General features: G+C 32.9%; 1 protein-coding gene across 2 annotated transcripts in view; it reads right to left on the bottom strand.

Moving 5' to 3' along the window:
- The window catches only part of LOC111680807 (homeotic protein spalt-major), a 54,476-nt gene that overhangs the window by 3,625 nt on the left and 24,713 nt on the right, over positions 1 to 26,138 (bottom strand). For both annotated transcript variants that reach the window (XM_046945098.1, XM_046945097.1), the window contains exons 2-3: positions 8,983 to 11,850; positions 7,590 to 7,894 (exon numbers count right to left, since the gene is read on the bottom strand). In XM_046945098.1, the coding sequence (XP_046801054.1) occupies positions 7,590 to 7,894; positions 8,983 to 11,776 (3,099 nt within the window). In that variant the 5' untranslated portion in view covers positions 11,777 to 11,850. The remainder of the gene's footprint in view (positions 1 to 7,589; positions 7,895 to 8,982; positions 11,851 to 26,138) is intronic.

The raw sequence follows: 26,138 nt of genomic DNA, 5'->3' as shown, positions 1-26,138 counted from the left end.
CTATAGTCTAGTCTATAGTCTATAGTCTAGTCTATAGTCTAGTCTATAGTCTAGTCTATAGTCTAGTCTATAGTCTAGTCTATAGTATAGTCTATAGTCTAGTCTATATTCTATTCTATAGTCTAGGCTATAGTCTAGTCTATAGTCTAGTTTATAGTCTAGTCAATAGTCTAGTCTATAGTCTAGTTTATAGTCTAGTCAATAGTCTAGTCTACAGTCTAGTCTATTGTCTAGTCTATAGTCTAGTCTATAGTCTATAGTCTAGTCTATAGTCTAGTCTATATTATATTCTATAGTCTAGTCTATATTATATTCTATAGTCTAGTCTATATTATATTCTATAGTCTAGTCTATATTATATTCTATAGTCTGGTCTGTAGGCTAGTCTATTCTCTAGTCTATAGTCTAGTAGGTAACCTAATATACAATCTGGTCTACAGTCCAGCTGATGGACATTGTGACAATTTTTAATTGTGTCAAGATGTTATAGTATCTTTATTGTGTCTATGAACACTTTGACACTTTTGTTCACCCTGTATTATTTCCATAGCAAGAAAACTCTATTTCATAGATATTCCTACTAAAATTGTTATAATTCAGTTCGCTTCGTTTTTTTCGTCATAAAGCATAACATAATTTATGTGCATGTGACATATACACTAACATTTTTAATAATATGCTAAATTTTGTGTAAATTTACAGCCAACATAATTCCAATTTAATGACCAGTAACTAGTGGAAATATAAAACAACAACAACAAACAGACTAAACGAATTTTATTAAACATTGTTTTTTTCTCGCTACTTTAGTATTTCATAGTAATTGTATGATTTGAATATTTCTAGTTGTACGAATATGCAAGAGATAATACAGATAGATTATTAACAGGTCTTTTTTTTCTTAAATGCTAGACGCCAAATAAAATTGTAAAAAAAATCTTTGGAATAACTCCAAGTGTGTTGTAGCAGAGATCATAAAATAAACATTGTCATTAGTCAAAGATGACAATGTGTGTAGACTCATCTTGGAGATGTGCAGAGACACCACAGTTCATACTATAGAATGAAGATGATGACGATGTTGCATGGATTGTTGTAGAATATTGAAAGATATACATTGTAGACGATAATATGACAAATATTCATAATATTTAACAAACAAATTTGCATTAATTAATTAAAACTACTAGAGAAGTGTTTTTATATAGGAAGGGGTTGATATGGTTTGAAATTATATAGTGCTAAGGTAATATAATAAAAAAACAGGTGATCACATTTATGTGATGATTTGAAAGATATTATAATGTCACTGTAGTGTTTCACTGCATGATTATTTGCCTGTTAATAAACAAAGCCATACCTCTTAAATTATGGTTAGAAATCAGTACGTTATGTATTATATATTAAAAGTTTTCTTCTTAAAGCTCTCAGTTATCTAGAAATTGGATAATTTTTCTAATACTCTTATACAATCCTTAGACCTCTTTGAATCCGTAACTGCTTCATACCAAGGGAACAAAAAGATAAGTGGCGAGTTGTAAGATATCATTCTCAGGAAAAGGAAATTTTTCGGTACACCACTGCTTGCCGTTATACTATAGACCAGAGAAGCTCAATATTAACATTCATAGCACGCGTGATAACGTAAGAAAATTCTGCTCTCGCTAAGTTTATACCCATACACTATAGGTTTAGTTCTTCTTCTTTTTATAATGAGCAATATCAGTTGGTTTGCTCTCAACTTGAAAAACTAAATCAAACCAGTTGCTGATTAGCACTTGTCGAAGTAAGGTTTGTGCGCGACGTTTTTAAAATACACACAGAAATACAACAACAAAATTTTGAGAAAGCCGAATTAATGTAGGAGAACATGAAAGAACAGCTGTAGTTTTTTTATATATATACTTTAGTATACGCTGGCTGTCAAAATCCATAATAAATATTTGACTTTATAGTTTGTAGTAATTTTATTAGTATACTTTTATTTTGAATTGAATTGAAACTATGGTAGTCTATGGTAGTATGTGTTTGAGCATCGCTGCTATAGACGATTGGAAATTGAAATGAAATCAAAAAAAACGCAATGATATTAGGATCTATGTAAAGAACCGTCGTCACAAAAACAGAAACAAACTATCCGATCACAACACCCGACAAGAGATTTTAGTTTTCACCGATATAGAATATATTCAGGCGTTTTCCTAAGAAAGACAAAAATTACAAAGTTATCGGTAATTGACAGTCTAAGGAATATATTATGGTACGTTGTTTGGTTTTTTATTGTGTTAGTTCACTGAGCGCGAACATTCATGTAGTAATGAGTAGTATTCGATCCAGCCTGTAGCAGTGAGAAATTTCAAAATGTCATTAAGCTTGGCTCAGATATCTCACCAATATAGGATATGAAGAAGTTGTTTCTCTTAACGGACGGAGAACGACATTCATAGAGAAAATGGAATACGGTTTCTGATTTTCCCCTGTCTTTTGTAACTGTGGCAGTACTGATTAAAGAAGAACAACATACTTGCATGTCTGCATAGGACTCAGTGTCCTGATATTACCGACTCACTCTCAATAGCGGTACGTATTTCAAGTGAATACGCAGGATAACGTGCTGATTAAGAAGAATGAAGAGGGCAGCGCAATTGATACAAATATCTTCGTAGTGAAATTCGGATATAAGTAATATCCCTCACACCAAATGATAACTCTTAGGTGTTAGATTTCTAACATCGGACGATCATTATATAATGATTTTGAGAAAAAGCACATTAACCTAACAAAATCTGAAAGCATTTGTCTTTCATTTTATATCGCCAATCATTGGTATATCGATTACGACTATGCTTCAGCGAATCTGTAGAATCGAATACAACGACATCATCTCTTTGGTAGGAATATATTAGAAAGTCTAATTTACAATATACTAACTACATCGAACTTAGTCCAGGAATTATAGAAGGAACATTCGAGAATCGTGAGATTTTATCCAATAAATATAAACTATCAAATATTTATAATATTGATTTAAAATTTTCTTACAACGATCTTTTATCGCTAAAGTATAATGCCATTTATCTCTAAAATCTAATGCCATTTTTCACAGCATATTTCATATTCTCGGCATCATGTTCAAATAATTGCAATAGCACAGTGAAAACATATTCCTATGTATGCTTAAAATGGCATATTCTTATAGTATTTTAATGATAAATGTCATGGATTAATTAATATGTTATTAGTTATTGGCTTTATTATATTACGTCTTTTATTTATTACTATTTCTTACATACCCATAACGATTCAAATACACTCACACAACGTACAAATACTATTTTAAGCTAAAAAATATTGTTACTCATTAGCCATCGTTCGTCATCATTTCAAAATTACTTAGTAAATGTGAGAGTTAAGTTAATACCATACTGTCTTTAAGTCCATATATAGATTTCTTACTCCACAAGTTAAAGTTAAAAGAAAAATCTGCCCTGTAATATGAAGACGTAACCACAAAATATGTGGCATTGAGTTAAGCGTAATCGTACATACGAATATTTTTTTTTTGTTATTTTCGTTTGAACATACAAATATGGCTAGTACAATAACAAATTATGATGAGATTATTAATTACATTTGTTGTTACATCACATACATTCATATACTGCTTATGACATATGGGGAAATTCCCTGAAGTGCTAAAAGTAACAATGGATCTTTCCATGTTTTTATATATTTTTCTGATTGCAATGTTTTGATTAACTAAAAGCTATGATACACGGTTGTCAGATCTTACAATGTTGTCAGTAAAATGTTCAAAAAAATGTCTATCAATCGTGTGATCGTAGATTTTGTCGGAATCAAATGTTACTTAATATTCGGACGGAAATCTGTCTTTTCACAAGAAAGATAAATATTTCTACGTAAACTGAATCTTGCTTCCTGGGCAAGAAGATACAAAGTTAAGTTATAATGGAGACAGCACATAGAGGATAGAACCAACAAGGCACATCGGTGCTGGGCGGTTATGGACAAACTACTACAGGTAGTTCAGTGTATATGCTGCATGGGTATCAGTGGTGCCATGTGTTCTATTTCAACCAAAGCTCTGGAAACGTTGCTAGATATTCCACCCATTGATTTGAGGCAGAGCTTACAGCCAATGGCTCTTTACATTCGGCGAACTTCGGCGAACAGCGGTTACAGGACACGTCATCAGTGTAACAGACACTTTGGAAGGTTTTACACAATTATCGGACTTGCCTGATCGCATACCAGACACAGAACATGCTGGAAACTTTAAAACGCTAATCCCAGATAGAATGTCTTAGTCAAGCGGAAAAGTAGAGCAAATACCAGTAGGAATCCGTTGTTACCCGGATGGCTCTAAATTTGGGGATAAAGTGGGCCTAGGTTTCTATATTGAAGATCCAGAAACAGAAAGGCAGAAGTCCGAGCAATAACGAAATGTGTAAATTGGATTACAATAAATATAACGCCTACAGCCCTTTATATACTTTCCGACATCCAGAAGGCAATTAAGGCGATATCAGGTGGTATAATTAGTGTCTAATACCGTATTGGATTGTAAGAAAGCTTTAACTGAATACTCTCCCAGAGGTAAGATTTACATCATATGGTTACCAGATCACTACAGAGTAGTCAGCATATAAAGGACGAATGTAATAGCTTTAAAGGGTTGGGAGCTCGGGGTAATTAACCTGACAAACGCTAAACCTTTCGGCGCAACAAAAGCTCAAGTAAAAATATGGGTGATAGAATCCCATATGGCCTCTTGGAATAAAACGATGATTGAAACCACAAAGATCCTCTGGGTCGACCCTGATGACAGTCTAAAGTTAGTATGATGGTACGTATTCTGAGTGGCCGAGCGAACTTAGACGAATGTAGAACATGTGGAGAGGACAGTAAAACTGTGGAACACTTTCTTTGCCATTGTCAGGCATTCGTTGAGGTTAGATCTAAGTATCTTGAAAGCGATGTTATTTCGGAAATAACATCCCTAACTAACACTGATTGGAAAATTTGAAGGAATCACGTCCAAGAAACAATGAAAAATAGTATATTCAGTGAACATTTTTCTCCTAAAAAGGGGCGCTCAACAGGCCCGTAATGACCTAGGTGTATTTCTTCGGATTTGCTGTATTATACATCAATCTATCAACCTACCTAATGTTCCTTTATATAAAATAATTTTACAAATATTTAAAGAGTAAATTCATAGTTCAGTAAAAGACATCCAGTTCTAAAGGGTACATTTTAAACACATATTCATATAAATACATGTATACATTTTTACAATATACTGTAGCAGTTGCCAAATTTGGTAGGATTATTATTTGTATTAAGTGGCATCATTAAGCACAAGTTTTTTTAGTTTTGTTTTAGCCTTTTTTGCTATCTGTGTGTGTTCATTTTCTCGCTACATCTATTAATTACTGTGAATTTCAGTTAACCATAGTTGAGATGGCAAAGCTGTGTTGTGGTTTTTAACTGGAATTTTTCTTGAATTTCTAAAAGGAATTCGTTCAGTCATTTCAACTTGATGTGGCTGCATGAGTGGGAGGTAAAAATTACACAATTTAATAATGGTTTAATCGAAATATGAGGAAGTATGTATAAGAATTTTGTTTTTCGGTTATGTTTAAATATTTGCAATTGTTGAATTTGAACGGCTGTTGTGGTATAAGCGAAAAAGGACATTTAGATAATTATTTTAGGGAAAACAATATCAAATCGATTAATCTAATATATTGTCATTATTTTTAATATATTTTGTCGGAAAACAAACATTTTAGACTCGCTTACATATTCAGTATGAAAGAACGAGAACAAGAAAGGAAAACCAAGCTGAACATTTACACTTGGAAGTAGTATCCTTCTATCTATAGGAGGATGCATACTACATCAAATTCGAAGAATTACACCTAAACTAACCTTATTTGTATTCACTAAATATACTATCATCCGATGTTTTGCAACTGAGTTTTATGAACGCAATTCTCAAAAATTTTCTAATCAATGTTCGTGCCGGATTTTATAATATCACTGCCAAGATATAAGCATTTAATTTCTACAAAAGCCTGACAATGTAAACAAAAAATGTGTTCAAGAGTTTCACTGTTCTTTCGGCATGCTCTACATTAGACTGAATTCGCACGTACTATTCTGTATAGCTGTGCCTGTAATCCTGTGTGTCCACTCCCAATACGTACCATCAGACTTGCATCAAACGTTTTAAGAAAGTTTCTCATTCTGCTCTTGTTATAGTCACCTCATAGGATTTTTGTGGTTCTACCTTAAGTTTCATTATTTTAAGAGGCCTTATGCGAATCTCTAACTCGTTTCGTCGATTCTCTTTAAATCTAGTACATTCGCTTATTCGTTACCAAATACTCCCAACATACCTCCAAGAGGTTTATTATCACTTGATATGACACTAATTGACTTCTAGCTGTAGGTAAATACGTTACTACCTATTAATCGCCATATTAATTTTAATCAAATTTACACATTCTGTTCTTTCTTGTACTTTTGTCTGAAAGCTAGTTCTGGGTCTTAAACATACTGATCAGATACAAGGAATGAATAGAAGTATATATGATTAAACCTTGCCACATTTTAATAATGGATCGATCACAAACTCATCGACTAATGATATACACTAATGTAAGTCTTCCTCATGAACTTTAAAGAGGAGGATGTTCAGTACGTAAAATAAACAAGTTTGAATGCCCTAAATATTTCTTGCATGTACGATCTCCATCGTCGTTTATTATGACGCTGAGGTATAGGGAAATACGCCAGAAACAGAACATGAATGAGAAAACGACAAAACTTATTCTACGTGGATTGATTTCAAACTCATAGATTCTTGCTGTAGACCACAAAATGTGATGATTAATCCTAAATTGAAATAGCTTCTAATTCTGTAAATTGATGCATAAAGGGTGTAAAGATTATTGATCCTATTCCTTAATGTATACCGATCAGAATCACATGTCCTTCTGTCCGGCTGATTGTCCATGTAAACGTTGTGAACAAGGTAAAGAAAGGAATTTTCAGGATATTTTGATAAATTTTAGATCAAACGTGTTTTGGTCCATTATATTATTTCACTAAATCTCCATACAACCAGTCTACCAGATTTAGGCTTTTTATGCCATAATTACGTAAAATATACCACTATCTTTCCAAAATCGGCACTACTAACTTTTATATACGTAAGTATAAACTACACTGCTATATAGAAACACGGTTCACCAACAATCATATTGTAATCAGCGAATTTTTCTTAAATATAGGACTATTATTCACAAAATGTTCCTACAGACTACCAGAAGAATATTGATATAAATACGATGAGGAAATATTGCCCTATTCTGCTTATGATTTGTTTGATTGGACCTCAATTCTTCATATATTTTATTATTCTTAACAATTTGTATATTTAATAAAACAAATTAAAACAAATTGTCCGAATTAGCAAAGTTTAATATCTTTCAGCTTCTTTCAGCTAACATTCTAATCCTAATCTCTATAACATTACAAATCTAATTTTTTACACTTACCTTATTATTAAAGGCTATTGAACCCGAGGTCTCCGCTATTGTATCACAATTTTTATCGAAATTCTCAATTGCCAAGGAATCTGTAGCACTGCCATCATTAGCAGTTGTAGCAGATGTAGTCGTTGTCGAAGTGTTGGTAGCCAATGATATTGATGATGACGATGATGTTGGTACTGCAGCTGCAACATCAGCAGTAGCAGCAGCAGCATCTTTGGTATGATCATTTTGAAAATGTGTCTCCAATGCCGAGGGACTCGGAAATAATTTAAAGCACAATTGGCAGATATGGGCTTGAGGTGGTAAACCTTTGGAAAATATTTAATCAAAGAAATACAGATAAAAATACCAAAATTACATTAGTTTTTATAAGAAATTACAAAAGTTAAAAAAATTGCTTTAATTACTTAATGTCTTTCGGTAAATTCATACTGTTGGGTTATTGAACATAAATTTTGTGTCGAATAAAATGCTGTGACATAATGACGCCTAGAGTAAGTATAAATAAAAAAATTGTATAAAGAAATCAAGTCAAAGCAATGATCTATGTATGCGCTAAAAAATACGATTTCTTTCAGTTTGTTTTATATTTATAACAATAAAAATCGCGTAACTCATATAGAAGAACATTTTAAGATGATAATGTACATGTGTATAGTGTAGGATATTTGTTAAGGGGATGTGTTTATGAGTCGATGAATAGTTAGCGTACTCTGCTCTCGATCAAACGATAATGGGTTTCCAGCTAAATGTTTTTTTTTCAATTCATTTCTCTAACTCTAAATCAGTTCGATTTACGCTAAGCTGTTTTTACCTTTAAACACATACCCCTCACTGTTGGTTATTGACGTTTATTTTAGGATTTTCTTGTTGGTATAAATAAATTTTATTTGAATTGAAGATTCAAAATCGTATAGAAGAAATTCTTTGTTGTTTGGGTCCAATTGAATTATGTCGTACATTGTTATTTAAGTTTGTCGTCTTTATTTTGTTGCTGCTACAGCTACTTTGGGTCAAAGGTGACAGACGGAAAAACTTTGTCATTTTTGAACAAGAACAAGAAAAAACCAGAGCAGACTTTTGCTGTTATATATAAATGCTTTCGGTGCTTATTCGAATAGGAACATATACATACATATGTATTTGTTTGGATGTTTGTATATTGAGGCAGGCAATGTCATGATTAAAGTGAAGAAATTACGCTTTAAATAACATGTTGTGACAGTGATGGAAATTTATGCCGGAATAAATTTCGTTTATTCACACATGCTTTATATCTTTTGCTTAAATTTTTGTTTTCATTAAAAAGAAAATGATAAATTACAGTAATGAACCAAAGTCATAAGTAAATTTAAAATTAATAAATTTTCCTCGTCAAACATTTTACTGTACTCACCCATAAATCCTAGAGGTCCAAATGGTAACAATGGAAATTTACCATGATTTCCTAAATTTTGTATTTCCTCTCTGGCAGCCGCCATTAACCAAAGATTATGAGGCATACCCATTAAATGGGGTAAGTGTTCTAAAGCTTTATGCGTCTGTTGCGAACCATTGCGTGCTGTCAGATCTATTGCCTCAGAACGCACTGATTCTGATCGTTCTATATCTTGTTCTACTTTATCTTCACCATCTTCGGAAATTCTCTTTTCCAAAGGCGTTACCGAAGTTGAATTCTCTCTCGAATCATCAGTACTCTCCATGGTCATGTACTCATCAAAATCTCCTTGTGATGATTCTGATCTTTGTCCCGAATATTCGGAGGTGGTTGAAAAGTCAAAATTTTCTGAAGCTCCTAATGATTTATTGGAATTTTGATCCTCCAATATGGCTGCCTCCATGTGAGCACGCATTCTATTATTGTGTTCAGCTATGGCAGCGGCCATTTCACTGGATTGTCCAGGCAACTGGGAACCACAACCACCCGAGCCATCATCTATGGTATGTATACGTATGTGTTGTTGCAATATGATACCATTGGAGAATTTTTGATGGCATACTGGACATTTAAATTGAGAACGCATTGGAGGCTTTATCTTATGTATACTCATATGAGCTTTCAAATTTCCCTTCGTAGCAAAAGCCCGACCACAGATTTTACATCTAAACGGTCTCTCACCTGTATGAGTGCGTATGTGCATTTGTAGGGAACTACGACAAGACATGACTTTTTGACAAAATATACATTGATTAGGATCTGTTAACTTGTTCTCGATATTATCAACCAACTGCTGCAGTTTCGAAGTCTCTGATGTGGTATCAATTTCTATCAGATCCTCCCACGATTTATCAACAAACTGCTCAACTTGACAAAAGTCTCCCGACAAATGTTCCATGCTGCTATTGCGACTTAGGGATGATCTTCTATAAAGTTTTGATAAATGATGTTCTGGTATATCACTATCCATGCAAATCTTTCTCAGTTCCTGCGGTGGGGTGCCAGCCGTAGAGCTACGTTTTCTTTGGGAAGTAGAACGTTTAGGGGTTACTGATGTAGCCGGTCTTTCAGGCTTCTCATTAGGCAATTCTACTGCTGGTTCCATTAAAGCTTGTGGAGTTTTAACCCTAACCAATGGTTTGGGTTTTGGTACTTCGTCTTTTGTTTGTGGTTTACTCAAATCTTCAGGATGTTCTTCTATAGGTTTTGAGACTTCTACAGTTATCTCATTTTCATGGTCTTCTATACTAATTTCACATTCTTTGGTATTGATAGGAATTTCATTCTCATCTTCTGTTTCTTTTGTTAAAGGCTTTTCATTAAAGGGCAAACGCAAGGGCATGTTATTCAAACTACTCATAGCTGAAGCTGAGGAAGGAGGAGGTGGCAGAGGTGTTGCTTGATGATGAGCATGCTGATGATGAGCTTGTGGCCCCAGAGGCTCTCTCATAGATGGTGGCATTTCTAAAGGTGGCCCTACACCGGGAGGCATTAAAATGGGCGGGTATATTTGGGTATGTCTTTGATAATGAACCTTTAGGTTACCTTTGGTAGTAAATTTACTACCACATACATTGCATACAAAGGGTCTTTCACCTGTATGCGATCTTAAATGTATTTGCAGGGCTGAAAATGAACCAAATATTTTCCCACAATATTTACAACGATGTTTAAATATCTCTCCACGTCCCTGGCCATCTTTTTGTATATACTCATATTCCTCCTGCATTTGAGAGGCATGTAGACTTTGAGAAGCCGAATCCAATACTTCTTCGGTACGTCTCTGCAACATTTCCAAACAATTGGGCTCGTGAGGCGGGGGTATGGGATCATGATTGGTTATTATGGTAGAAGCTAATGAAGAACTGATGCCACTTAATAGGGGCTGATAGTTTGGTGATTGCACTTTATCCACTGATTCTTTGGAACTTTTACTTAAAACGTTATCATCAGTCTTTAGTTTCTCTGCTCTTAAAAATGTATTAGACTCTAAACCATTCTTCTTTTCGTCCTCTTTATTTTCTCTTAGTCCAGTTTTACTTTGACTTAAATCTAATTCTTCCTGCTGTAGATAGTCTTCATTGAGGCCTTCTTCATCCGCCTCTTCATCCATGTCATCTCCAATATCTTCTCTCTCTTGTTCTTCGTCCTCTTCGTGACCCTCATCATCTTCACTGCATTCTCTCACCTGATCTCTTCTTTTTAATTGACTTTGTAAATGCTGTATAAATTGCAACTGCATTAAATGCTGACGTTGTACATTTAATATGGTTGTCAAATCATTGGATCCCTCACCAAAATAGGGTGTCTGGGCTAAAGCTGATGCGGCAAATTGAGCTACTGCTACTTTGGTGTGCTGTAAAGCTTCCAAGGAGACATGACCCTTGATGGGTAAACCATTTGGTGGCAACACAGATAAATCCAGAGCTTCATCTTTATGTTGTTTTTCTATCGTTAAATCGCTATCCATTTCATCATCCTCTTTAGGATCCATTCTTTCACCCTCTTCGATATCATCTGCATGCTCTTCAACACCATCATTATTATTTGAATGCTCTACTGCTGGTGATTTGCTATTGCTTTCTCTGGTTTCTTGTGGACTTTCAGTTTTTCTAGACATTATGTTGTTGTTGTCATTATCGTTATTATTACTGTCGGCTTCTAAATCTTTGGTTAATATTGGTGGACTACCCGGAGAGTTGCTGCTAGGTGTTCCACGGTAATTAATACGATTGCGAAAAATTGAACACATTTTCTAAGCGATGGAAAGCAGCATGCTTTTAGGACGTTGATGTCAAGTTTGGTTTTTAAATATTTCTGAAAAATCTGAAAGAATAAAAACGAAATTGTAAGTTAAGAATCTTCTATATATATAAAAATGAATGTGTGTTTGTTTGTATGTATGTTTGTGCGTTTGAACGGCTGAACCGATTTTTTTAAATTTTTACTGCGTATTCCTGTATGTCTGAAGTTTCAAGAGGGCGAGGTAACACGCCCATATTAAGAAAATATAAAATCCGCATATTTGAAATCATATAAGAGTTAGAGTCCTCAAATTTTGTCATTTTTTATATTATTTAGGATAAAAAGTGGGCGACATAGCATTAGGGGCGTGGCACCTCCCATATAAATTAAATACAAAAATTGGTTTATATTGAAAACTATTACAGTTAGACATTTAACATATTGCACGAATAACTTAAACATCCATGTTAACATTTTGAGCAATAAATTGGCGGACTACCCATGACGGGGGCGGCACCTACCAAAACGAAAGTTCGTTTATCTGGGAAATTAATAAAACTAAATGAAGAACATTTTTTCAAGAAAAAGAGCCGATTTTCTTCGGGGTGACTTGAAGCTCCAAAGAGCTAGAATCTTCAAATTTTACTAGAAGAACTTTGACATTCATTTGACATTCAGTATAACGGGCGGACTTCCAATGGGGTACTTGATGGGGAACTAGATTCCTCAAATTTTGCACAAATTACTTTGACATTCATCTGAACATTTTGGAGGAAAAAGGGCGAACTTTCATCTGAAGAGCTTGAAGCCCCCGTAAAAATTAAATAGAAAAATTCGTATATCTGAGAAACTACTAGAGGTAGATTCTTAAAATTTTACATAAAGAATTTTGACATTCATGTGAACACTTAGACAATAACGGGCAGACTTTTAATGGGGTGCTTGGAACCACATATATGAATTTAATTCATTATTTCGTATAACTTGGAAACTGTTAGATTATTCAAATTTTTCATAGATAGATATATAGACCGGCAAACTTGCATATTTGTCCAATTCACAATCGATGTCGTATCGTTGTAGTATTGTATGTCATAAAAATAAATTCAAATAAATTCATTTGTAACAAAAACAAATCAATTATAAAATAATTAGGACATACTACCATACAACCGTACAACACCGATGGTAAATTGGACAATTGTAAATCTGGAAAACTATTGTAGTTAGAATCTTCAAAATCGTCTAGTACTTTAAGGGTAGTAAAGCACAGAGGCTATAACTAGTATTACATAAATAAACATTATTTCAAATCTCAATATTGAAGTCAGACATTTGAAAAATTGCTGGATCTAATTGCCCAGTAATATGTAAATGTTTGCAATTTTTTTCTTTAAGAAAAGTTAGTTAATTATATTTTAAAACAATTTCTTACAAATTTGCAAATCAACACTTTTTCTGCGTGTATTTGCTAAGTGCATCATCATCCTTGGTTCCAATAATTAATTTATGATACATTTTTGAAAATGAATATATGAATACTTGGACTTGTAGACAAGCTGCGGTGATAGTGATGGTATGTAATGCGCAATAAGTAAGTGTGATTGATGCATAGATGGATGGATGTATTGATTATGAATAAATGATTATTTTGCATATTATTAAACTAATGTGAATAACTGAGTGTTTGTATATTTATGTAATATGTGTGGGTATATAAATTTACGAAATTGTAATGGCCGTAATAGGTTCTTGTTTGACTGGCCTATCGGCCGATCGACCGACAAGTTACTTTGTGTTGCTTGAATTTCTTTATATTTTTGTTTTTAGTTTGATTTGTGTTTGGTACGAGAATATTATATTATTTTATACTTAGTTTCCTACTCACAAAATTGCATATTGTATTGATGCCAATCTGTTTTATAAGTAATTTATTGATATATTTCTCGGTATAACATGGAATAATTGCTATTATTGTAATATGTATGTTGTGGCATATAGTTGATTTGTCTTTTTTTATAGTTTAAACTAATTTATTAATTTATTTTCTTATTTATAGAATATATTTCTTATTTAACAAGCTACTGGTCAAGTTTCATTCTCTTTTGCAAATGATAGAAAAATTTTTCTGCATATTTTTGCTTATGAATATATTTTTGGTTTTAATACCTATATGTATAAATAAATAACGAATAATATCATGATGATATGATATAAACTTCTTTATGCAAGAGTGGCCAGAGTTCAAGTGATTATAATAAATTCTTTAGCGTTGTAATAATATTAATTAATTCAAACTAGCAAATGATTTAAATATGAGATAAATTTTCTTTGAAAATTAACTTTGGTAAGTTAGTCGACGAGAGGGGTTGGTTGGTGGCAACATTATTAAGGAATTTGCGATTAAAATCTCTTGATAAATGCAGTATCCTTTAAGCTAAAGAATCAGCTGTAAATAGTGCGTTGAATTGGCTAAGGTACTATCGGATATAACACAGAGATATCAGAATTTATACCGATATTCAAGTTGTTAATAATTCTTCATTAATTTGTTTATGACTGCCTAACGTCTCTCAATGAAGTGAAGAGATATTCGAACATAACCCTAATATAGGTCTGAAGACACGGGAGTTCGTATAGCATATGACTTATTTATGTATATGACATTTCCACACACTTTATTTTGACGTGTATTGACCAATTTTGATGAAAATGGAAATAGTGATTTCTAAGGATATAGCAGGATATTATCCTTTTTAGCATGTATTGACATAAAAATCTTGGGTAACTGCTGTCCCGTATACGTGAAAGAGTTAAATGAACTGGAAATATATCAGTTTTGTGGGGTTTCAGTACTTGCAATAAAAATACTCTACTGCTCAAGGTAAGCTGATGTCGTTCGTTTCTGGCCACTGAAACATTGGTAACCATGCTAGATGAACTAATCTTTCGTTTAATGACTTCTGTAGAAGTTGTCAAAATAAAAATGAAGATGAAACTCTTTGTAACTTCTCTGAATTGGCAGCGGCTAGAATCCGTATCAAATTTTCAATTGGAACGTCATATGGAGTTTGACATAATGGATGTTCACTAAGCGGGACGTAATTTTTATAACACGACTTTACTCTCTTTATATCTGTTTCTTTAATAGCAGTTTTTCTCACTCTTCTTTCTTCATGTAATCACCTTTCCTTCTGTCCCTTTTTTTTCTTAATCTTACAGGTATTTTTACAAAACGATCAACCTAGGACCCAAGTGAAGCCGCTTACGGCTACTAAGATCTTAAAAGACTTGGGTTAGTTTGTTCACGAGGATGTATAATAAATCAAGTCCGAAAAAATACATCTAGGCCACTATTGGGAAGAAAAAAACTCCACTAACTGCATTATCCTTTCATGTCCAGAGACAGTGTTCGTGAGGAATGTAATTTCCGGAATAATAACCAATTTAATTTAGCGAAGCCGGTGTTCGAAATACCCCAGAGTTTGAAACCCCTGCGCCCGACCGAAGGCCTGCTATCCAGGACACTTTTTAATAGGAGTCCAAAATGTAACAATTACCAAATTTAGGAGCAATTCTTTTCGGGATAAGAGCGTCCCTATCTTAAATTTTAAACAAATATTCCAATACATTTCCATGGACATTATGACATTTTAAAAAAGTGACATAATGTCCATGGACGTTATGTCATTTTTTGGTGTGTCATAATGTCCATGGACATTATGACATTGGACATTATGACATGCCACCACATTTTTAACATACTAACTGGTGTAGGGTATCATATGGTCGACTATACAATCTTACTTGTGTGGATTTTTATTTGAAACTTAGTGCTATTACCGAATTGGTGATAGATGACATTCTTTTGGAAGTACTTTGTTTTATTTTTGCTGGTAAGTAGTAGTCATTGAAAAGTAAGTGGTTATTACTCCTACTTGCTTGGGTAATGGCTTTCTATTAATCTGATACAGAAGTACATCAGTTTCGGCTTTGTCATTTTGTTTGCTCCTTTTAATACCCTTCACCTTCGTGAGAAGGATATATATATAAGTTTGTCATTCCGTTTGTAATTTCTATAATATAATTTTCCGACTCCGTAAAGTATATATATTCTAGATCCTTATAAATAGCGGAGTTGATTAAGCTATGTCCGTCTGTCTAGAAACATGAAATTATGTATGTGGGGCCTGACATAAGTTAGAAGCTATAAAAGGGAACTTTTTGGTACTTTTTCGTTTTTCAAAAGGTATTTTTTGAATTATCGACACTATTGAACCAAGAAATATGAAAATAAGTGTGTAGAGTCTGAATTAGTGAGAATTTCAAAAGGTGCTTTTGGAATATTCTATAATATTGAACCAATGGACATGAAATTAAACCCATAAAAGGAAACTTTTTCGTTTTTCAAAAGGTACTTTTTGAGTTTTCTATAACAGTGAATTTAGAAACATGAAATTTGGTATGTAGAGACCGGATTAGACGAGGACATATCAAAGGGGATTTTCTGGTACTGTTTCGTTCTACAAAAGGTACTTTTTGAATTTTCTATTATATAGATCAGAACACATAAAACGGAAATTTTTGGTACTTTTTCGTTCTACAAAAGGTATTTTTTGAATTTTCTGTAATATTGAAACTAGAAAGATGAAATTAATTATGTAGATCCTGGATTAAGTGGGAACCCATAAAAGGGGGCTTTTTGGTACTTTTTCGTTCTTCATAAGGTAATTTTTAAAATTTCTATAATATTGAATATAGAAACAAGAAATGTGAAGTAGTAAAGTATGTAAAGTCTGAAATAAGTGAGAACCCATTAAAAGGTCTTTTTGGGACCTTACCGTTTTGCAATTGGTATTTTTTGATTTTTTGTAATAAAATTCTTACTGATTGTTTTTTAACAAGGGTATATAAGATTCGGCACAGCCGAATATAAAACTCTTACTTGTTATTATTAAAACAAAACAACTTACCCAACAACTTATTTGTAAGCAAAATATACTTTTTTAACTACCTATTTGTAAGCGAGCTTAGAAGTACTTGCCTCCAGTGACATGATAATGTTAAAATAATGAGTTAAAATGCTATTGAATAAGTAGTGAAGAACATTTTAACTCATTACTTTTCAATGTATGTTTTTCCTGGGAAACTTTGCAATAATTCTTATAGTTAAATTACAATAGATTTTCACTATTAGAAGTTTATCGGAGAGATTAATGTATGTTTAACCCACCCTATTGATAACTGTTCTTAAACAATTTTCATTCTTCCTTCTAAAAGGAAACATACAGTTTCTAATATTGCAATATGTATTTATATTTGGAGAAAGATGAAGAAGTTTAGTCATATCATCATTTTAATATGACTAAACTTTTAAAACACATTCAACTGGACAATTACGAAATCATTGACGATTGGCCACCTTCTTTTTATGTTAAATTTATTATAGAACTTTATCGATATTATATTATTTATATGTATATTATTTTCTTACAAATTGTTGAACGTAATCGCGCTCAATCATAAGCCTAATATATATATAAGAAAAATATATGAAGATAAAAATGATTTTACATTCATTTTCAGGATAAGAATCTGCTGCTAATAAACAAATTTTCCATTTTATATCGTTCTGTTTAGAAAAAGTTCATTTTACGAATAATGAATAAATTTTTTATATAAAATTTTGTTGCAACGAAAAAAAAAATTGGCATCCGTTTGTAACAAATTACAACAACAAATAAAATAAGAAATAAATCAAGACAAAAAAACTATAAAAATAAAATAATAAATTAAATTAAATATATAAATAAGAAAAAAAAATCAACATGTTATGCTAAATTATTAACAGAACAATAATAAAATTGGGTACAAAAGGACATCAGAGTTCATTCGGTTTAAGTTGATAACGAATATATTGATAAGTAAAGCAGTAGAACAAAAAAGAACTATATGGAACTGGTTATTAAGAAACAAAATAAAACATACGATTAGTATGACAATACGGCATATATTATGGCTTAAACTGCTTTAATATCCATCTTAACTGGATATTCTTTTTAGCAGCTCTTAAGCAGTGTTAATGTCAAAATCTTAAGCGAAATTTCTTTTTAGTTTTTGTTTTAATTTTTTCCACATTAATTAAAATGCATATTTTTCAAAAGATTTTTCTTTCTTTTTTGGGTTTTTTGGCTTTGTGTCTTTGTGTTGTTGGCCACAAAAAATAACCCAGCAGTTCGACAAAGAGTCAATGCTTACGAAAAAAACAGTAATTTCCACTAATAGTTAACCACCTGCATAATGGTAATTCATATGTTTTGGGTCATTCGTCCCGAATGTACCCCTTGTATTCGAGAATGAAGACAGTCATCATTTTAGTGTCCTCTTTGTGAGCGGGAGCGGAGACAGTCGTCTCTTTACTGTCCTTATGTAACATAGAGATTATACCATTAATATCTTTCCACCTGTTGGCTCCAATTCGCATGTCATTCATCAAGAATAAAAGTAAATCGTCACTATCCTAGAACATGTCCTAGTTTTATAGCAAGAAAAGTAGCGCCAGGGATGTCAAAATTGGTACGATGGTACTTTTTCTGATACTATTTGATGTGCAAAAGTACCGTGATACTCCTGAGCCTTATTTGATACTTTCAGGGCTACAATCTCAATATCCGATTATCGTTTAACCGGTAGTAAATCTGTCTGTTAAAATAATTTTTTGTATGGGAACTTTCAATAAATCGTTTTGAAATAACAAGAGAATTAGAATTAGCAAATTTAAATTTAAAATACATACTTTTAATTTTTTGGCACTTATTCTTGAAAATGCATCAAATAAAAGTTGTAGGAAACAGCTACTAAAGTACTCTATAACTTTAGTAGCAGTTTCTCTTCAATATTATCAGACAAAATGTTAAAATAGTTGAAACCCCGAGACTATGTTAGACGCTTCTATAAGATTATTCGCTGAGTTCGAATATTACTTCATATTTTCTCCATCACATCTGGAATCTGAGATATTATGTTCTGAGTTTTGAGAAATTGCAATTTTTGTCCCTTTTCGAGACTTATAACATCATATGAGTACCAGCCCACTCGAGAGTAGTCGGTAACGAAAAAGCGAATGTAATAGCTTTAAAGGGAAGGAAGCTCAAGGCAGTTAAACTGACGAACGCAAAACCATTCGACGCAACAAAAGCTGAACTAAAAATATGGGTGAGAGAATCCCATAAGACCTCTTGGAATAATGAAACAGTGGGTAGAACCACGAAAATACTATGGGGGACCCTGATGAGATCAAGACGAAAAATCTCCTCAAAATGAGCAAGTCTGAAGTTAGTATGATAGTACGTATTCTGAGTGGACACACTCAGCACATTTATGCAAAATTGGACGTTCGGATTCAAACGTAGGTAGAGCATGTGGAGAGGACAGCGAAACTCTGGAGCACTTTCTTTGCCACTGCCAGGCATTCGTCGAAGTTGGATCCAAATATCTTAGAAGTGATGTTATTCAGGAAATAACATTCCTGACTAACACTGATTGGAAGTTTCTTAGGAATTACGTTCAAAGAACTGAGTTTCTGAACACTGAAAAATAATTCATTCAGTTCCTTTTTTTCATGATAAAGAGCGCACAACAGGCCCGATTGTCGCCTAGGTGAATTTCTTCGGATTTGATGTAGTACACATCCTCCTCTCAACCTAACCTAAGTACTTTGAGATCCAAAAAATACTCTCTGAAATATTTTTTGATACTGAAACAAAATCTCTTTTTCCATCCCTGAGTAGCGCCAATAGCTAGTAATGTGACTGACTTCCAAGAACCCATTTGGAGATTACCATCCATTGACTATTGACTATCTCTTTGTAGGGTGTAGGACAAGCCCATATTATTGGTTAGTCACCTGGGTAGTCATGTGGCTAGGGGCCACCACAAGTGGTAGGTAAAGTGGTCAGTTCGGGACTGTCCCGTCGAACTGCTGGGAAACGACAAGGACACTCACATTCCAGCAGCTACATATTTTATATGTTTGTATTATAAAATTATGGCTTTAAATTTGCGTGTATTATTTTTAGCATTAATTATGTTTAGCCAAGTTTACCTCACAACTTGCTATTCAAATGATAAACACACATGCTTGCAGTTGCAACAAGTTCATAAGTATGTTGCCTGTTTCTTTTGCACATACATACTACTTAGCATACATCATATGTATAACATTACAAACAAACACTGTTGCATTTTTATTGATCATGTTGGAAATGTGTATGTATGTAATATGTTTTTTATGTGCAAATTGTTGTCTGGTTGGTTAGTTGTCTCCTGTAAAGGAGGCTCTTTCTTGTTGCTCTTTGCTGTCGTTGTCGTCATTGAAATTTAAAGAAAAATCTTTACAATTTTCATGTTTTGTTGCTGTTGTTTATTTCAAAAAGGAACATAACTCTACTTTGTTTTGATACGCCAACTCATTTTGTTTAACAACCAGGTACCGGTTTTACATTTCACCGATACGAGTTAAGAATTTTTATTTCCGAAAATAGTGTTGCCAAACTATTTTAATGTCAAGGCTGCAAAGAATACAGCTTTATGGTTTGAGATTTATTTATCGCTACTACTTTTCTAACCATCATGTTTTCAAGTTCAATTGTGGTCAGCTTATAAAAAGTACAATTTACCAAGTTTATTTTTTTATTTAAAAACGATGTGGCAACTTTAATTTCATTTGCCATTAATGAGAATAAAAAACATTTTACCAATAAAATGGACTAAACAAAATTTCTCATCTTTTCCAAAAGCATATTTTCTAGATTGTTTTTATTTATAATGCACACAAAGTCATCGTTGGTGATAATTTTATGTCAGAAATTTTTTCCGCTTTATTAAGGAGAATTCATGTACAACCAATAAAGTTCATAAAGTAATTTTAAATAAAATTTAAACCTGAATACCCTAATGTTTACATGGCCATGAGTGTATATGTTAGTCATTTATTATCAGTTAAATGCGAAGGTGGTAGTAAATATAATTTGACCAGTTTTATGTTATGGATCCTCTTTTAAATACCAAATTAATCTGGATTTAATTAGTTAGTCGGCGGTACAATTCTAAGAAGTAACATGATATGTTTGCCTATGAAAATATTTACAATATAAGACAATTTGCAATATGTTTTCTAAATTGTAAAAATTACTCAATATCTTTAGATAGTTTTTTAAAGTACGTACTGGATTCTTGATGTTTCCCTACAAGGCCAATCAGAAACATTTTTGGATTTACTAATCTAGCTTTTATATTTGATCATAAGCATGTGGATCTTTAACATATACATATGCATAGGAATCGGTTTTTGACGGCACCCCACAAAGCAAAGTCTAAAAGGATCAAATATTTGTAACCAATAAACCTTTACCAAAATAATAACACTATAACAGGTCTTAATGCGTAAATAAGTTGATTCGCATTATCATAAAACTGGCGATCATTTCAATACTTTTAGGCCTTAAAATGTCCAGTATTATGACTCTGTAATACTCACAGTTGACCGAAATGTCGTGTTCTCGGCAATGAAAACTTTCATTCAGAAACATGATGTCAAATTCGAACTTATGGTTCGACAGGGGATGGAAAAAGAGATTTTGTTTCAGTATCAAAAAATATTTCAGAGAGTACTTTTTTGGATCTCAATGTACTTAGGTTAGGTTGATAGGAGGATGTGTACTACATCAAATCCGAAAAAATGCACCTAGGCCACAATCGGGCCTGTTGTGCGCTAGTTATCATAAAAAAATAACTGAATGAATTATTCCAATTAGTGATAGTCAGGAATGTTATTTGCAGAATAAGATCACTTCCAAGATACTTGGATCTATCTTTGACGAATGTCAGGCAGTGGCAAAGAAAGTGCTCCAGAGTTTCACTATCCTCTCCACATGCTCTACATACGTCTGAATCCGCACGTCCAATTTTGCATAAATGTGCTCGTAATCCTGTGTGTCCACTCAGAACACTACTATACTAACTTCAGACTTGCTCATTTTGAGGAGATTTTTTGTCTTGCTCTCATCAGGGACACCCCATAGGATTTTCGTGGTTCTACCCACTCTTTCATTATTCCAAGAGGTCTTATGGGATTCTCTCATCCATATTTTAGTTCAGCTTTTGTTGCGTCGAATGGTTTTGCGTTTGCAGTTTAACTGCCTTGAACTACCTTCCCTTTAAAGCTATTACATTCGCTCTTTCGTTACAGACTACTCCCGAGTGGGCCTCTGGGAGAGTATTCAGTTAAAGCTTTCTTACAATCCAAAGTACAATTTTTTTTTTTTTTTTTGCTAAAAGTTTGTAATTTCTGAAATATGTGTATACATTTTAAAGTTGGAATGGGCGTTATATGTTGATATGGTGTCCGTCCCTCAATGTTAACACCTTTGATATAATTTGATGAAGTTTTCCCAGGAAATGCATGGTACCTCATAGCTACGATACAAATATTACCACGAAATTGTATTTTGTAAAATGTTATATTTAAAGCACTCATGGTGCGTTTTCTCAAAACTCAGGACATAATATCTCAGATTCCAGATGTGATGGAGAATATAAAGTAATATTTATATACCACTAAAGTGGTGTAGGGTAGAAAAATTATTTTACCAGACAGATTTACTACCGGTTAAACGATAATCGGATATTGTGATTGTAGCCCTGAAAGTATCAAATAAGACTCAGGAGTATCACGGTACTTTTGCACATCAAATAGTATCAAAAAAGTACCATCGTACCAATTTTGCCATCCCTGGATTCGACTATGTTACTGGATACTTTCAACCACAGACTCTAGAACTTTTCCAAAAACTTGGTTACAGCACTTATGACAGTTGCTTCACTTGACCAAATAATCTAAAGGGATTAAACCTAAGTATCAATGTAGCCAATTGATCTCTTCCAAAATAATAACAAATGCTAAAACTAACGATTATCCACGTTCATTTCAATACTTTCAGCTCATAAAATCGAAAATATAATGATATTTGTACTTGAGATCTATGGAAAAGATGGTTACATCGCTTATACAAAGTGCTTCATTTGACCGTAACGTTGTGTTCTCGTCAATGAAAAACTTTTAGAAACATGATGTCAAATTCGAACTCATTGTTCGACTATACTAGACCTTACGAAATGCAGGCAAATAACCCGAAATATTTGCGCGTTAAATATCTCGCTATTGAGATCATGTTGTTGGATATTTTCGAACACAGCTCTCGAACTATTTCAAAAATTTGGATACAACACTTTTGGTAGGTTCTTTATTTTTATTTATCTTTTATCCTTTCTTTAAAAAAATCATACGCCGAAAAACATGGTTGAAGTAACCATATTATGGTTAGATTTATATATTATAGTCTAAACATATTATAATGGCCCAATGCAGTATTTCATCATAATATTTCCCTACTAAACACAACATTGTTACACGTAATCATAATATGATCCAAAATGACTTTTCTGTGAACCTTTTGTTTAAAACAACTATTAATGTATAGTCGTGCATTATCGACGATCTAATACCTTACATCAGTCAATATGTTAAAAATGTGGATCACTTAATTGATATTTTTAAAAATAAAGGATTTAATTGGTTTTTATATCCTACACCAATTTAGTGTGCAGGGTATATTGGGTTTATGCTAATGTTTGTAACGCATAATAATATTGGTCGTGTACCCACCTTAAAATCATTTTCCGAGTGTTTTTAGCTACGTCCGTCTGTCTGTCCGCTTATGTAAACCTTGTAATCAAACTGCAGGTCGCAATTTTGAAGAAGGGTTCATGTGGGTGTAGGGTAGAGAAATTTATGCCTATATTAGTTATTTATGCGTAATATATTCGTGCTATCAGTAGTTATAAGTGAGGGAGTTTTTATGGAGGATAAGGTCAAAAGGGGCCCGAACATACAAAAATTAGCAGTGTCGCTTGAACTTCTATAAAACGATTTCAACCATTTTTAGTAGCATTCGTTCTTGGGCCAAAAGAAAATTTTGTGTCAAATGACATCAAATTATCTTAAAATTAAAACAAGTAGGAAAGTATAGTCGGGCATGGCCGACCATATAATACCCTACACCATGAGTATATTTTTAAAATTTTTACTTTTCATAAAATTTTTATTTTTTATAAAGAAAGTTTTATGTTGAATATTACCAATAATTCCAAAATATTTAAGCAATTTATTGATAAAAAACTAAAATTTCTAAATGAGGCTTTATATAGGTCAAATATGGGCCGATCCTCGGTTAATTTGGGAAAAGGATATATTTCTAAATAACAGTTAGTTTTGTTGAGTTTCATTGCGATACAAATGGTTACAAGTCAATTTTAGACGTTTAAGTCATTTTTTGAAGGGGGGTTTGTATGGGGGCTAGGGTCAAATATAGGCCGATCCTTACGAAAATCTGCAGCGTCATTTTTACTTATATAAAACTTATTTGTGCCAATTTTTAAAGAGATAGCAGAATATTTGACGTAATTATGGCATAAAAAATTCAAATCGGGAGGTACGGTTGTATGGGGGCTAGGTGAAATAATGGACCGATTTCAACCATTTTCAATAGGCTTCGTCCCTGTGCCAAAAAAAACATGCTTGGTCCAAATTTCATCAAATTATCTTGAAAATTGCGGCATGTACCTTGCTCACAAGGTTTACATGGACAGCCAGCCAGACGGACGGACGGACGACTCAAAAAATGATTCTGAATCGATCGGTATACTTTAAGGTGGGTATTGAACCAATATTTTTGTATGTTACAAACATCAGCACAAATTTATAATACCCTCCCCACTATAGTGGTGTAGGGTATAAATAGCGACATGTAAAAATTTCAAACTTGTCAATTATACGCACAAAAACTAGAACTTTATTCCAACTGTACTTCACAAAAAAATTCAAATTTCACAAAACATCCGCTAAAAATCCGTATATATAATTAAAAATTGTTTAATTTAACAGAAAAATCAAATATTTATTAAAATTCTCTCCCCAAGTAAGATGAATTGTTTTTCAATTATAGAAAAAATTACAATAAATATTTATGTTTAAATAGTAATAGTAAAAGATACATACTTGTTCAACAATATTCACATACAAACATAGACTACAACAATATCTTTTGTTAACAACATAAATTTCAAATTAAAGACTTGAAAATCATTTATACGAGTGAGAGGAATAGAAATGAATGAAAAAAAAACTGCAGCATTTTTTAATTTATTTGTAACAAAACATAAGCATGGATACAGATACAAATAAATACTTGTTAAGAACTTTTTTCTTTAAATACATACTTGTAGATACAATTGCACATGTGTGTTTGCTACAAATAATTATATGCAGAAAATGCTTTAAGTAAAAAAAGATGTAAATTTGTATATAGAAAAGTATAAATGACTAGAATATTTCGTAAATAAATGTTACAAACGGATTGTTTTATGATTATTTCCCGTCAATTAAGCGAATTTATTAGCAACACAAGTAAACAACACAACAACAACATGACCAAGCGGAATAAATTGAACAAACAAAAAAAAATAAAGAATCGAATGATAAAGAGAACAGAATTTCTTTTATTTCAATTGAATGTCTAAAAAAAGCATACGACTACCAATATACAAACATACAGACAGACAGACAAAAATTTGTTTTTAAATACGGGATGAGATACAAAATACTACTTTATTGAAGTACTGGTGCGAACATCTTTGTGTCAGTTACTGAAGTGGATGAGGAAGATATTCATTTTTTTAAATGTGTATTTCGACTAAACAATATCGTTATTTGTAGTTATACTTTTATATGTATTGTTTATATTAGGGTGTACTCTATATTCTAATTATGTTTAAACTGTTGTTTATATTATGGATAAAGAGGACCGCGTTCCCGGTCAGAGACTTCTACAGCGTCCATAGGCTCAAAAAAGTTGAATGTTGCAATTACCCAAAATAGTCAGGTGACCACACAGGATCAGGTCAGTTTGTGAGTTACCGGTTTTAAAGAAGATGAGTCTGGTAAACCCAGACAGCATTCGCAGTTACTTTACAAGCTGAAGATACCAAGCAGACAAATTGCCAAGATACCGTTAGAACCCTCAACCTCCGAAAAGATCTTGGGGATCCTGTAGTACTCTAACCCTTAGAATCCTACACATGATTGGAAGATTTCAGAGGCTGATGGAGCTTTAACACACGTCACTAGAACTAAATTTAAACTGAACTAGTACAGAAATAGAACTTAACTAGAACTGAACTAGAACTGAACTAGAACTGAACTAGAACTGAACTAGAACTGAACTAGAACTGAACTAGAACTGAACTAGAAC

This window comes from Lucilia cuprina, chromosome 2 (genome assembly GCF_022045245.1).
Source record: "Lucilia cuprina isolate Lc7/37 chromosome 2, ASM2204524v1, whole genome shotgun sequence".
NCBI lineage: Eukaryota > Metazoa > Arthropoda > Insecta > Diptera > Calliphoridae > Lucilia > Lucilia cuprina.
This window is presented reverse-complemented; position numbering and strand designations above follow the sequence as displayed.